This window comes from Drosophila rhopaloa, unplaced genomic scaffold (genome assembly GCF_018152115.1).
Source record: "Drosophila rhopaloa isolate 14029-0021.01 unplaced genomic scaffold, ASM1815211v1 contig_2, whole genome shotgun sequence".
In the NCBI taxonomy this organism is placed as follows: Eukaryota; Metazoa; Arthropoda; class Insecta; order Diptera; family Drosophilidae; genus Drosophila; species Drosophila rhopaloa.
In genome coordinates this window covers 17,199,638-17,212,132 of record NW_025335083.1, presented here as the reverse complement: position 1 = coordinate 17,212,132, position 12,495 = coordinate 17,199,638, and the positions used below count along the sequence as shown (strand labels likewise).

The window sequence follows — 12,495 nt, the reverse complement described above, 5'->3', positions numbered from 1 at the left end:
CATTTGAAAACGCAGCTGATTTATTTTATTAAACATACGAATTTAGATATGTTATTGTATTGCTTGTAATTTAATATTGCACAAAGAATAGAATAATAACCAAAAATCTGTCTGGTTTTCAAATAAGAAATGCAGCCTTCGAAATGTTATTTAAAATCCCCGCCAATCTTAAAACAATCGATACACAGCAGTCATCGAAGCCGTTTTCGATTTATCGAAAGACTTGCTGCCGATTTGGCTATTTTCACGTCAGATGTGTAACATTTATTAAGGATGTGAGAACAATTTTAAGAAAATATTATTTTATTTTTAATATATTTGTTTAGACTTTATACTTATATACATAAGAGTTGGTATCATTTTTCCTTCGTTCGAGAAGCCGAAACCAAGCTGTCGATAGCATTCCATCATTCATCGCGAGCGGAGCATTCCTGCTGCGCAGTCTGAACGTGTAAGCGCCATTTTGTTGTTCAACAAAGGAAGAGCGAAAACGTGAAATTTGCAAAACCACGCACAACACAACTGAAACTGAATCGAATAAAAGGTAATGCAAATCGCGCAGGTAAAACAGTATTTTGATTCTACCTGAGTGCAGCTGTCAAAAGTGCATTACATCGGTTGTTTCGCAATCGCAGTTGCAGTATTGAAAATACCAGAGCATCGAGAAAATACGAAGTGTGTGTGTGTGTTTAATTGATTATTCAATAAAACGAAACTACGCCATTATACATACACTCTCGCACACTGAAAAACAACGCGCATGTGTTCGTGTGCGTCACCAGTTGAAACAAAAACAAAGCCGTAAAATAAAGTAAAGAAATTTATTTCGAAAAACAATTCGTCAGCAAAAAATCGGGGGAATTCGAGAAACAGCTGGAGGAATCGGGCATCTAGTGGGTGTTTTTTTTGTTTATCTCGCAGCAGAGTTGCCAGCTGTGGAAAAACCAGCTGTGTGTGTATTAATATTTTTCACCTTTACTTTTCAGTACCTCTCGAAATGGAGGCGACACTCAGCTCAGGAGGATCAAATGCCTCCAGCGAGTGCGCCATGGACGGCGGGACGAATCGCTGTCGGGCCTTGGAGCCCAATAATGGAACCTGTACTCTCAGCCAGGAGGTAAAGGATCTGTACAGGTAAGAAAATGCCTTTGTAAACGGAGCAATGGCTGTACTTGCAACCAACTCTGCAGAAGAAGAAACCACTAAATCCCATATTTTATCTCTCCTACAGATCTCTTTACACCGCCTCGAAGCAACTGGACGATGCCAAGAAGAATGTCCAGACCGTGGGCCAACTTTTCCAGCACGAGATCGAGGAGAAGCGGTCGCTGCTGGTACAGCTGTGCAAGCAGATCATCTTCAAGGACTATCAGTCGGTGGGCAAGAAGGTGCGCGAGGTAATGTGGCGACGTGGCTACTACGAGTTCATCGCCTTCGTCAAGAAAAGCTGGCACAAGCAGGGCCAGGATGCGGCCACCGCCCAGGAGAACATGCAGAGGCTGGAGCGATTCCTCTGCGCCGGGATCTTTAACTACAAGAGATTGTCGGCCCGCATGGAGGAGATCTACGACCTGGATCTTAAGTATTTGATTGATTTCTCCATCATCAGTGATGGCTACATAAGCGACATGATCGGGGATACCAAGGAGGCGTCGCATTCGGGCACTCAGGCAGTGGACAAGAGCCTGGAGGCGGTTTCCTTTGCTCTCGACACCATACACTCCTCGCTGCTTAGCCTAGGCGATCTACATCGCTATTTCATTGATTTCCGCATTGATAGCAAGTTGAGTATCAGCAAGGAGCAGGTGGCAAAGTACTATCTGGAAGCCTTTAAGCTCAATCCGGCCATTGGAATGGCACAGAACCAGTTGGGAACACTGTACTACGGCCAGAATCACGACCTGGACTCCACGTACCATTACTTGTACTCCCTCGTGTGCATCATACCCTTTGAACTAAGCGAAAATAATCTAAACAAGCTGTTCGGCAAGCACACCGAATACCTGGAGCAGATGGATCCGGAGAAGCTGGACTTTAGCATCGAGGACTTTTTCGCCCGGTTTTATCTCATCGTGGACATTTTCTTCTTCGACAAGGAGGTGCCGGACTTCAATGCTCTGTGCCACTGCGTGCTGATTGATCTTCGCAAGATCCTTTGCTCCCAGCAGCTGCGCGTTCCAGAGCCAAGTATCTTCAAGATCGTCTCAATTCTATTTTTCTGCCTGTCGAAGCTAAAGATGATCAACTCACCCAAGGTCTATTCGTTGCACGCCTTCCTGGTGGCTGCCTGCTCCGATCTGATGGACGCCTGCATCGTCAGCATCGAGCAGACGATCCTGGCCCGCGCCCAGGACAACGAACGATTCCAGACGGAGTACGAACAGCGATTCCAGGAGTTCGACACGGTGGTTCGAAAGTCGCGAAACGAGTACAAGAACTGGCTGGCAGCAGTAGGCGAATGTGAACGCAAGGACAAGAAGCTGATGCCGCGGCCGCATTCCCTGAAAGACTGCAGCTCTGATTCACGCGATAGCCAGCACTCCGGCGAGGAGGCAAAGACCCAGGAGGCACCTGACGGCGACAAGATCGGCGAGGCCGTCTCCACGCGCTCCAGCGATGAGGCCAAAGAGTCGGACCTAAAGACCCCGCTCTCCTGCAAGAGCAAGCGTCGGGGAATGCGTCTGCGTCGCCGGCGCCGCAAGATCGCCCAGTCGGACGACAGCTCCTGCTACGACAGCGAGAGCGAATTGGATACGGACTTCTATAGTGACGAGGAGGATTACACAGATCTCAGTTCGAATTTCGATACTGACTTCAGTGACATCGATGCAGCCGATCCCGGGGAGCCATGCGGCGAGGAGCACTATGAAGCAGGTGAGCCCTTAAACCAGAAAACAATATCTTTATTACATAAAAATTACTAGGGAATTTAGAGTAATTAAATCTTAACTGAGTATCTTTATATTCATTAAACAAATAGTTTAAATTATATAAACATTTTATATTCTATTTTCAGCTTCATATAGCAAGAAGGAGCGCAAATGCGGCGGCGGCGGAGGAGGTGGCTTAGTGTACTCCGACAACGAGGACGTTGTCATTGAGGAGGAGAAAATTGTTTACCCCGAAGAAGTAGAGCGTAGATCGAACTCACAGGAGGTGGACTCCGAGGAGTTGCTGCGTAGTTTTGAGGTGCTGCAGCTGAATTTCAAGAGCGCAGAGGAGGCACAGACCAAGCCAGTAGAGGGCGTTCAGGCCGCTCCACCTGCTCCCGTCAGCTTCTCAGAGCCACCCAAGAAGCTCGTTTATCGCAACAAGTACACCAAGATCAATCCTAACATAGTCATCGACTGTCTGCACAATGAGCCGACAATCAGAGCTCTAAAAATGCTGTTCGACTGGCTTCGCATCAACCCGGAGATCCTTATCGGCTGCTACCATTCGAATCCGGAGTTTGTCCACAAGATCATGAAGCTGCTCAACTACTGCAACATCGACGTCTTCACCAGGAAGGTTTACTTCGAGCGCGAGCTTCTGACCACCGCCAATGTGCGCGATTCGCTTGTTGAGCTGTTCGACGTGCGGGCCAATGTCCCACTTACCGAGGACTTTGCCTTCAAGAACTTCGACATCTTCCAGAGCACCCAGATCACTCTTGACTGGGAGACCATTATCCGGGAGCGCGTTACTCCACATGAAGAGTCTATACTCCGTATTTTCAAAATGGTCGACTTTGGCTTCTTCATTTGCAAACAGAAGAAGTTCAACTACAGGTTCTGCGTTAAGACGCGCCGTTTCACCGAGACGCAGAAGAAGAAACAGCGCGAAGAAAAAAAGGGTGGCGGATCCCGTCGTCGCGAACGTCGCACCGCACCGAAAACCAACCGAACAAAGCGGAACGAAGGACGCACTCGTCGCTACTCCGATCGCAAGAACGGCATTGTCCGCAAGAGCTACACCAGCAACGAGGAAAAGGACACCGTGGAGGAGTGCCGAAAGGTGCCGCGCAAGGGTTACCTAAGGAATCGCAATGCTGAGAAGGCGGCTGCCGTAATAGCTAGTGCTACGGGAACCTCCGTTGCCGGCGGCACATCCGCCTCCACAACCACAAACAGCGTAATCGAGAAACTTAATGTGCAGTCAAGCTCGGGGGCAGATGAGGAGCGCTCGGAGGCCAAGTCGAAGAAGTGTGAGCTCATGGGCAAACTCTGGCTGCAGAACGAGGTGGAGACTTTGGAGGAGGAGCTGCGGGACAGTCCCGCCCATGTGGTGATGTCCCCATTCGTCGTGGTCGATTCGAAGGCATTGACCGAATACAATGGCATAGTCAAGTCGTTGGTGAGGACCAAGAAGTGCATTGTCCTCATCCCGAATGCAGGTGAGTGCGCCTACCGCAGGGTGGGTCAATTAGTTTGACACAAAATCACCGATGCAGAAAGTAAATTTTTGCACAATACAATGGAATGTCCCCTTAAAGAAACTTTAACTTTAGAAATACCTAGCCAATCTCTTTAATGCGCGCCAATTAGTTATTCTTAAGAGCACTGTGTGGATTTTATAACTTTCCAAACGAGCAAGTAGTGAATTATTCAGATAAGATTATAGCAAATTTGCTCTTAAAATTATTACAGTTTTATTTCTTTTCTAATTTTGCATCCATCATATCACATTAACCTATACTCAAGGAGAAAAACTTAATGCTAATCGATTATTTTATTATTATACCAATTAGTGCTCAATGAGTTGGATGACTTGAAGAAACGCAGCGAAAATGTTCGTCATGTCATCCGTTGGCTGGAGCAGGAGTTTAAGCAGGGCAATAGGCACTTGCGTGCCCAGCGCGATAACGAAAGTCAGCCGCTTTCCCTGCTCAAGATATCACGCAAGATGGGTGAGTTTGGCTAATTTTTATCGCAATAGAATGTGCTAACTAATGGTGTTGTTTTGTGCCTCCCCTCTCAGATCGTGACGCCTCGGTTTTCCTGCAGATTGCCCAGTTCTGCAATCACCTGGTGGCCAACCATTCCGATCCGCACGTAAGCGAACTGCAGAAGAGCGTCGTCACGTACTTGTCTGGCGATAACCTGCACGAGAAGAATCGCCAGCAGCAGAACTTTAGCTACACCGGCATCTTGGACTCAATACCTGTCCGCTATGCCCAGATCCAGAGCTTCTACGCAAAATTCAAGGCCAACAAAAAATGAACGGGCCCAAGTGGAGCGGCAAAGGTAGCGGGCGCTAAGGTGGCAAAGGCAACTGCAGACCAGATGCAATGCAAGCTAAAAAAGGGTGCGAGCGTGTTCTCTCTGTACAACCACAAATCGACATGGAGTTCCAAAGTTAACGAAAGCCGTGGACGACGGCAAAACCAAATCAGCAATCGCTGCTGCAGCCTCGGTTGTGGCTGTGTTTCCCCCAACAAAAACTGAAACTTTTACCATCTGTGGGAGCATGATTCCCAGCCTATGCAGCTGCAGCATTGCGAGGAATTTGCTTGTTGTGTTTAGACCAAACTAAAACAAAATACCAATCAAAATCGTTCACTTTCAACTCGATGGCTACAATGATGACGACCCCCCAGCTAGTGTTAAATGGACAAATGGCAAAAGCGAAACATAAAAGAAAATAATAAGGAAAAAACATTAAAAAAAACAACAATTTTTCAAGATAAAAGCAGGCTAGGTCTGAACGGTTCACGGGCAAGAGATCTTCAGCCAAGAGGAGGAAGAGCGGAATGACGCCGACCAGGATGGATCGGCCTTCTAATCGGTTATTTTCTTGATGTACCAATCCGTATTCAAGATTTCGCCCTTCCTGCGTCGAGTTGGACTGTGGACCCAATGCCTCTTGATCATTTCTGCAGCTGTGTTTCGTTCTCGGTTTGGCAGACAGAGTAAATTTAAATTTTCACGCCTCTGACTAGGCAATCTGCGTGATTTTCTCTACAAAAAAAATATATGGTATATATATAACAACTTACATTTTAATGCAGTCTTAACTAAAGTCTCGCTTGTGGGACACAATGCAATTTCCCATAAAGAATAAAGGAAAAATGCCGCACATATGTAAACAAAATTCTACATCATTTTAAATGTTTCAAAAATTGAATGCTTGTTAGATTTTGTTTGATTAATAAAGCGCCCGACCACAAATATTTTTTTATTTCAAGCTGGCCGAATAATAAAATATTACCCCAAGATAGAAGAAATAAGTACCTTAATTTTGAGAATTGAACCACAAGTCTTTAGAGGTATGTCACTTTGAAACGGTTATGATTTGGAAAAGTTATGGATATTCGAAATTCAGTTGAGGGTGCTCTTTTTAAAAATCATCAGAAACTCACAAATAACTAACATGAAAATGGGTCAAAAATTGCGTAAACGTTAAAACGATAAATTTGAATGCAGATTTTTCGAGAATCGAACCACAAGTCTTTAGAGGTATGTCACTTTGAAATCGGTTAAGATTTGGTAAAGTTATTGACTTTGGAAGTCCAGTTGAGGGTGCCCTTTTTACATATCATCAGAATCTCACAAATAACTAACATGAAAATGGGTCAAAAATTTGATTAACGTTAAAACGATAAATTTGAATGCAGATTTTTTAAGAATCGAACCACGAGTCTTTAGAGGTATGTAACTTTGAAATCGGTTAAGATTTGGAAAAGTTATGGATATTCGAAATCCAGTTGAGGGTGCTCTTTTTACAAATCATCAAAAACTCACAAATAACTAACATGAAAATGGGTCGAAAATTGCGTAAACGTTAAAACGATAAATTTGAATGCAGATTTTTTCAGAATCGAACCACAAGTCTTTAGAGGTATGTCACTTTGAAATCGGTTAAGATTTGGTAAAGTTATTGACTTTGGAAGTCCAGTAGAGGGTGCCCTTTTCACCAATCATCAGAAACTCACAAATAACTAACATGAAAATGGGTCAAAAATTTGATTTACGTTAAAACGATAAATTTAAATGCAGATTTTTTAAGAATCGAACCACGAGTCTTTAGAGGTAAGTAACTTTGAAATCGGTTAATATTTGGAAAAGTTATGGACATTCGAAGTCCAGTTGAGGGTGCCCTTTTTACATATCATTAGAATCTTACAAATAACTAACATGAAAATGGGTCAAAAATTTGATTAACGTTAAAACAATAAATTTGAATGCAGATTTTTTGAGAATCGATCCACAAGTCTTTAGAAGCATGTCACTTTGAAATCGGTTAAGATTTGGCAAAGTTATGGACTTTGGAAGTCCAGTTGAGGGTGCCCTTTTCACAAGTCATCAGAAACTCACAAATAAGTAACATGAAAATGGGTCAAAAATTGCATAAACGTTAAAACGATAAATTTAAACACCGAAATTTTGAGAATTGAACCACAAGTCTTTAGAGGTATGTCACTTTGGAATCGGTTAAGATTTGGACCTTGGAAGTCCAGTTGTGGGTGCGCTTCAAAACTCAGCGGCTTAGAGAAAAAAAATATTGCTGTAAAATAGATTTGCAAATGGTAAAGAAACTGAGGCCCACACAGAAATGGCTATATCATAATATCTGCAAAGGTTATCAATAATATTATAAATCCACCCCATATAGTTATATTAAAATTACAAGTATTAAAATGTTTAATAGATTTTTATTGAAGGGTTTTTCTTTTGTTGTTTTTTTTTGTGAGTTTTGTGTGCTACTTTTCCTTCCAATTAGATTGAGTTTGTCACATTGTGTGGTTTGTAATCCGTACAAATAGCGTACACAATATAGGGGGGTGTATACATATAGTAATATTTATAGATTGATTTATAACTATTTTGTATAATAGTTTTGAAATACTTTCAATTAAATTTTTGTCTACTCAGATTTGATACCATCAGAATGTTTACTTCTGCAGTATAATCCGTTGAACGATTTCTTTTTGTCTGAATTTATATAGCAAAGAATTTTGTTGTTTTGTGAGTTTGGTTCAGCATAAGCTACATTTTGGGCGTGTTCATTTGATTTAACCGATTATCAAGCAATTTCAACTATGTATGTATATAATATATATGTTTTCGTATATTGTTATTATAAGTTTGTTTTTGGCTTTAATCTTAGATTCATTTCTTTATACGTATATTTTGCATCAGCTTTATCTATTGTTAGAGGTTTACAAGTATGTTTTTTTCTTTTTTGCGTAAAGTCTTTTTGCAATCTGCTGATGGTTATCGAGAGTTAATAGATAATATTACTAAATAATTGTTTTGCAAACGATATAAAAACCTGCTCATGATAAAAACAATAATAATAGTAATACGTAATACGAAAATAATAATTTATACACTTGAGATTACAACAAGGCTGTACAGGTTTTTTTGGCTTAAAAACTAAACAAACTAAAAAAAAACGTAAATAAAACTTGTGAATTTCCATTCAACGTTTGCCAAATAATAATAGTAAAAAACATTTGCACAACATTTCTAAAACCTAAACCCTAAACGCTATACAATTTTTCCGGTCAATTTTAAACTAATTGCGTTACGAACAACAAAATCTAATGAATTGTACAATTGCTACGAAAATTCACATAAATCTTATTAAATTTTAACTAATTCAGATCACACCCGACACAGACTTCTCGTAGGGCGTGCCCAGAGTGTCGCGTCTCCTGGGCAAGGTGCCACTAGCCGTCAGGGGAGCCGCCTCTGGGCAGCCCAATCCCTCGAGCAGCTCCACCAGCGCCGTCGTGTCCTCAACATTGTATTGGGGAGCAGGGATGCCACCGTTTGTGGGCGGAGCTGGCGCCGGAATCGTGGTGCCCGCCTGGGCAGCTGCAGCGGCCTTGATCGACTTGGCGGTGGCCAGAGATTGTGCCGCTCGAGCGTAGGCCAGGCATGTGCGTCCTTCGTGATCCGTGTGCTTGATGTTGGCGCCATTCTGAAATAAGAAATATTCATTAACATCAATTGAAATATTTATGGTCTTAGTTCGACTTACCCATATGAGCAGTTGTGCTATGGCCAGATTGCCTATGGCACAGGCGAGCAGCAGCGGGGTGCGCACATCCCTGGCGCTCACATTCGCATTGGTCACCTCAGACGGGCAATTGGCCAGGATCGAAACAATCGACTTGATGTCCGCCCTAATCACAGCCTCGATCAGCTGCTGACCCGGACTCGGGCTCGGGTGCGCTGAGGAAGCGTTGCCAAGTGGCGTCAGGAACTCCTTGGCCTCGTACTTGCTGCGCACCCATCGCTCCTTCTCCTCTCGGCTGGCCTGCGATGTGGGCTTGACCCGTTGCCTCGTGTTCGACTCCCAGACGGAGTTGGCCAGACTGTTGCCAATGGCCAGCATCACACTGAGATGCGGAGATCTGGTTGGGCGTTAAGAATATGTTAGTGTGATCTTAAGGAGACAAAAAATTATTAAACTTACGGCCAGTCATCCAATCCCAAAGATCGAACCTTGGATATATGCGAGCCAAGATTGCGATGCACACCGGAGCATTCAATACACATTAGTACGCCCAAGTTCAAGCTAGCCCATTCAGGATCTGGAAAATGGATAACGCAATTGTTAGTTAAGACATTAATAAGAGAAAATTTACAGTTAAACTCACTTGGCGCTCCACAGTCGACGCAGAACCCGTTTCCAGGCACCCTCTGTCGAATAGCCAGCATGGCGGCCAGATCGGTGCTGGTGGCCTGCTTGGTCTTGCTGCTCTCGATGCCCTGCAGGCTCTTGAAGATCTCCTGCTCGACAGCCGCCACCCACTCGTCGCGCTCCTCCGAATTGGCGGCCTCGAAATGCCACTGCTTGGAGTCCAGCGAAACAATGTAGAACTCGTAGCCATCGTTGTCGTCCGCCTCGTTCGCCTTGACACTGCTGCTCTTCATGCGGCGATGTCGCTTCTTGACGTTCGGCGTCTGGGCCTCCAGTTTATTGGCCGTGTTGGCCGCCTCTCCGGCGATGAAAGTCTGCGAATTTGAATTGGACATGGCTATGCCCTCGTCCCCGCTCGTCTGCTGTGAGCTGTTCGACTTCAACGGCTCAGCGCCGGCGCCAGCTGCTCCGGATCCAGCGCCCAGGAGTGATAGCTTCTCGCTCAGCTTGCGCTGATTGTCCTTGGCCAGGGTGAGACAGCCGATGCCATCGCTCAACGTGTTCTGGGCCCTCTGGCCATTGGCCATCAGTGAACTGGTCAGAGCACTGTTCGTGATGATGCTCTTGGAGCCACGAGGCTTCTGTCCCGGCACCTTCACGGTGACGTACTGCAGCGGGATCTCCTTGCCGTGCACATCGTCCATGTAGTCGTGCAGTGAAGGATGATAGGTGAGCCTGCCATCGTCGCACAGCGTCACGTACTTCTTCTTCCACTCCTTGTTCAACGACTTGCTGGAGCGCTTGTACAGGTAGCCCTGTTTGATGGGTATGGAACGTCCACTGCCCAGCTCGCTGCCCTTCGGCTCCTTCTCTTTGTCGGCCTTCTTCGAGGAGGAGGGGATGAACAGGTTGGAGCGCCGCCGGCTCTTGCGGCTCGTCGTGGGCGTCGAGGTGGGCGTGGGCAGCTCCTTGCCTGGCGGTGGTGCCAAATCACGAGGATCCCGCAGCTGCACCTGTGAGCAGTCGCCCTGCAGCGAACTGGCCGCTCCAGGATTGTATTTGGTGATGTTGTTGTTCTCGTTGGTAGTGGAACTGCTGGTCGCTTGCAGGGACCACAGCTTCTGCTCCGCCTGGGCGAAATCCGCGCTCATTCGCAGTGGCAACTGCTGTTGTCCACGTTGTCCATTGGTGGGTGCCTGGTAGGGAGCCAACCCCAGACGATTTCCCTGCGGGGTTGTCGGTCTCGCAGGTTGCACCTGTGGTGGCAAAGGCAGGCGCTGCGAGAGGATCTTTTGACAGGCTGTAAATTGTTAAGCATGTGTTAGACTCTTGTGATTTCATTGATTGACTGAGTGGACTCACCATCCTGAAAGACACGCTCCACATTCAGGCCGTAGGTGGCGCAGGTCTCGTAGTAGGAGCAGCGCTTTAGATCGCTGGCCAACTTCCTGGCACGGGTGTCGTCAATCACGCGAGGATTGCGCTCACTGATGGCATCTGAAAACAGGTAAAAGATTATAAAAATATTTTTTATTAATCTAAGATTTTTAAATGGAAAAATTTTCAATAAAAACTATTATACTTTTTTATAAGTTATAAGGAAATTAAGTTCAACATAGTCAATGACGTCATATCTAGCAGGTAAATATACCTTAGCGTTCCTTCTTGTTTTAAATTAATAAATTAAACATTTCTTTTTCAAATAATTTAGTATGATATATTATTCAAAATAGTAGGTATACAAATTATTAAAATAGTTAACATACCTTGCGTCCCCACCAAAATCATGGGTATTTCCTGGCCGTTTCGAAAATGCGCCATTTTCGTATAGTAGTTGTAGACGGTATTGAAGCTGCCCTCGTTCTCCAGACTGAACACGAAGATTACCGCATCCACCCAGCCAGCGAACTGTAAGAAAAAGCATATTTTGAGTAAATGGGGAAAGGGTTGGGAAAGCAGAAAGCTGAAAACTGCAAAACAAAGAGAGTCCTGCGAAAACACAGCGCGTTTTGGGACGCGTCGAGTCCTTGACTTTGCGAGGGACTCTGGGGAGGAATGACTGGGATTTGGTATCGACGGGATGAGGAGTAAACAAAATGCGGCGTCTGGCGGAAGCGCGCAAAACAATGGTCATATACGGCAAGCTCCTTGCGTCTGCAAGGAGTTAGAGTTTGAGTTGTTTTTATTTTTTTATTTCAGCTGGCCCGAAGGACTCAGCACACACACTTGAGAAAGTCGCTAATGAAGCACTTGAAGCCTTCTTTCTACTCCGCTCGCCAAGGCAGGCGTGTGTTAAACTTTTTAATGATTTTTGTATGCCCCACACACAGGCACACTCACACACACACACATGCACACAGTTTGGCAGGATAATGAACTTTTATGTGGCATGTAAACAGCCTTTGCCGTTTCTGCGCAGGATTCTCATTGAAGGCGACGCCAGGAAATGGAGTTTTCCACTTAATATTGATTGACTGTCCTTCGATTCGAATCAATTAATAATGCATCGCAGGCATTTTACCTGGACAAAGTAGCTGAATTATTTATGTAACTCGCTCATGGAGTTGTTGGGAGCTTCGAGCTTGGTTATCCTGTGTGAGAGGAGCAGCAATCCGGCGAAGAAAAAAAGCCGCCCGCACGCGACGCCAGTCGACAAACAACTGGCTGCTCGAATGTCCTGGCAACCAGGACACTCGTCTGTGTTGCTGTGTGCATTGTGTTGTGGTGGGTGGTTGGGATGGTAGTTCTGGTGTTGTTGGTTGGGTTGGTTGGGCTGGTTCTTCCTATTCCGCCTGGCGCCGCCGCCATCATTGCCACTTTTTATGATTTGTTGTGAAAATGTATGCAGAGGAAACAGGAAAGCAAAAGCGAACAACCAGCGCAAAGGGGGTCGCAAAAAAAGTTGCACCAAATGGCGACGAA

At 45.1% G+C, this 12,495-nt stretch overlaps 2 protein-coding genes across 5 annotated transcripts in view; one reads left to right on the top strand and one right to left on the bottom strand.

Annotated features, from left to right (window-relative positions):
• The first annotated feature begins 440 nt into the window (after nucleotides 1–440).
• LOC108051895 (protein SMG5) lies at nucleotides 441–6,149 on the top strand. Of its 3 annotated transcripts, none has more exons than XM_017134173.2 (6): nucleotides 441–544; nucleotides 987–1,134; nucleotides 1,232–2,874; nucleotides 3,017–4,375; nucleotides 4,730–4,888; nucleotides 4,960–6,149. In XM_017134173.2, exons 2-6 carry the CDS (start codon nucleotides 998–1,000, stop codon nucleotides 5,199–5,201), a joined length of 3,540 nt encoding a protein of 1,179 aa, XP_016989662.2. In that variant the 5' UTR covers nucleotides 441–544; nucleotides 987–997; the 3' UTR covers nucleotides 5,202–6,149. The 3 variants fall into 3 exon arrangements, with proteins under 3 accessions (XP_016989662.2, XP_016989664.2, XP_016989663.2); XM_017134175.2 differs by lacking the exon at nucleotides 441–544 and adding an exon at nucleotides 610–811; XM_017134174.2 differs by lacking the exon at nucleotides 441–544 and adding an exon at nucleotides 610–893.
• Nucleotides 6,150–7,613: 1,464 nt separating this feature from the next.
• Nucleotides 7,614–12,495, bottom strand: part of LOC108051869 (centaurin-gamma-1A) — a 58,071-nt gene continuing 53,189 nt past the window's right edge. For both annotated transcript variants that reach the window (XM_017134130.2, XM_017134131.2), the window contains exons 3-8: nucleotides 11,340–11,481; nucleotides 10,936–11,070; nucleotides 9,590–10,873; nucleotides 9,406–9,523; nucleotides 8,968–9,343; nucleotides 7,614–8,907 (exon numbers count right to left, since the gene is read on the bottom strand). In XM_017134130.2, coding sequence (XP_016989619.1) covers nucleotides 8,584–8,907; nucleotides 8,968–9,343; nucleotides 9,406–9,523; nucleotides 9,590–10,873; nucleotides 10,936–11,070; nucleotides 11,340–11,481 — 2,379 coding nt within the window. In that variant the 3' untranslated portion in view covers nucleotides 7,614–8,583. The remainder of the gene's footprint in view (nucleotides 8,908–8,967; nucleotides 9,344–9,405; nucleotides 9,524–9,589; nucleotides 10,874–10,935; nucleotides 11,071–11,339; nucleotides 11,482–12,495) is intronic.

Excerpts from the sequence above, each read along its gene's own strand:
- LOC108051895 (XM_017134173.2), top strand. The coding sequence starts at position 998 with ATGGAGGCGACACTCAGCTCAGGAGGATCAAATGCCTCCAGCGAGTGC. Across the intron at positions 1,135-1,231 it reads GAGGTAAAGGATCTGTACAG|ATCTCTTTACACCGCCTCGA; the intron begins GTAAGAAAATGC and ends TCTCTCCTACAG. Across the intron at positions 4,889-4,959 it reads CAAGATATCACGCAAGATGG|ATCGTGACGCCTCGGTTTTC; the intron begins GTGAGTTTGGCT and ends CTCCCCTCTCAG.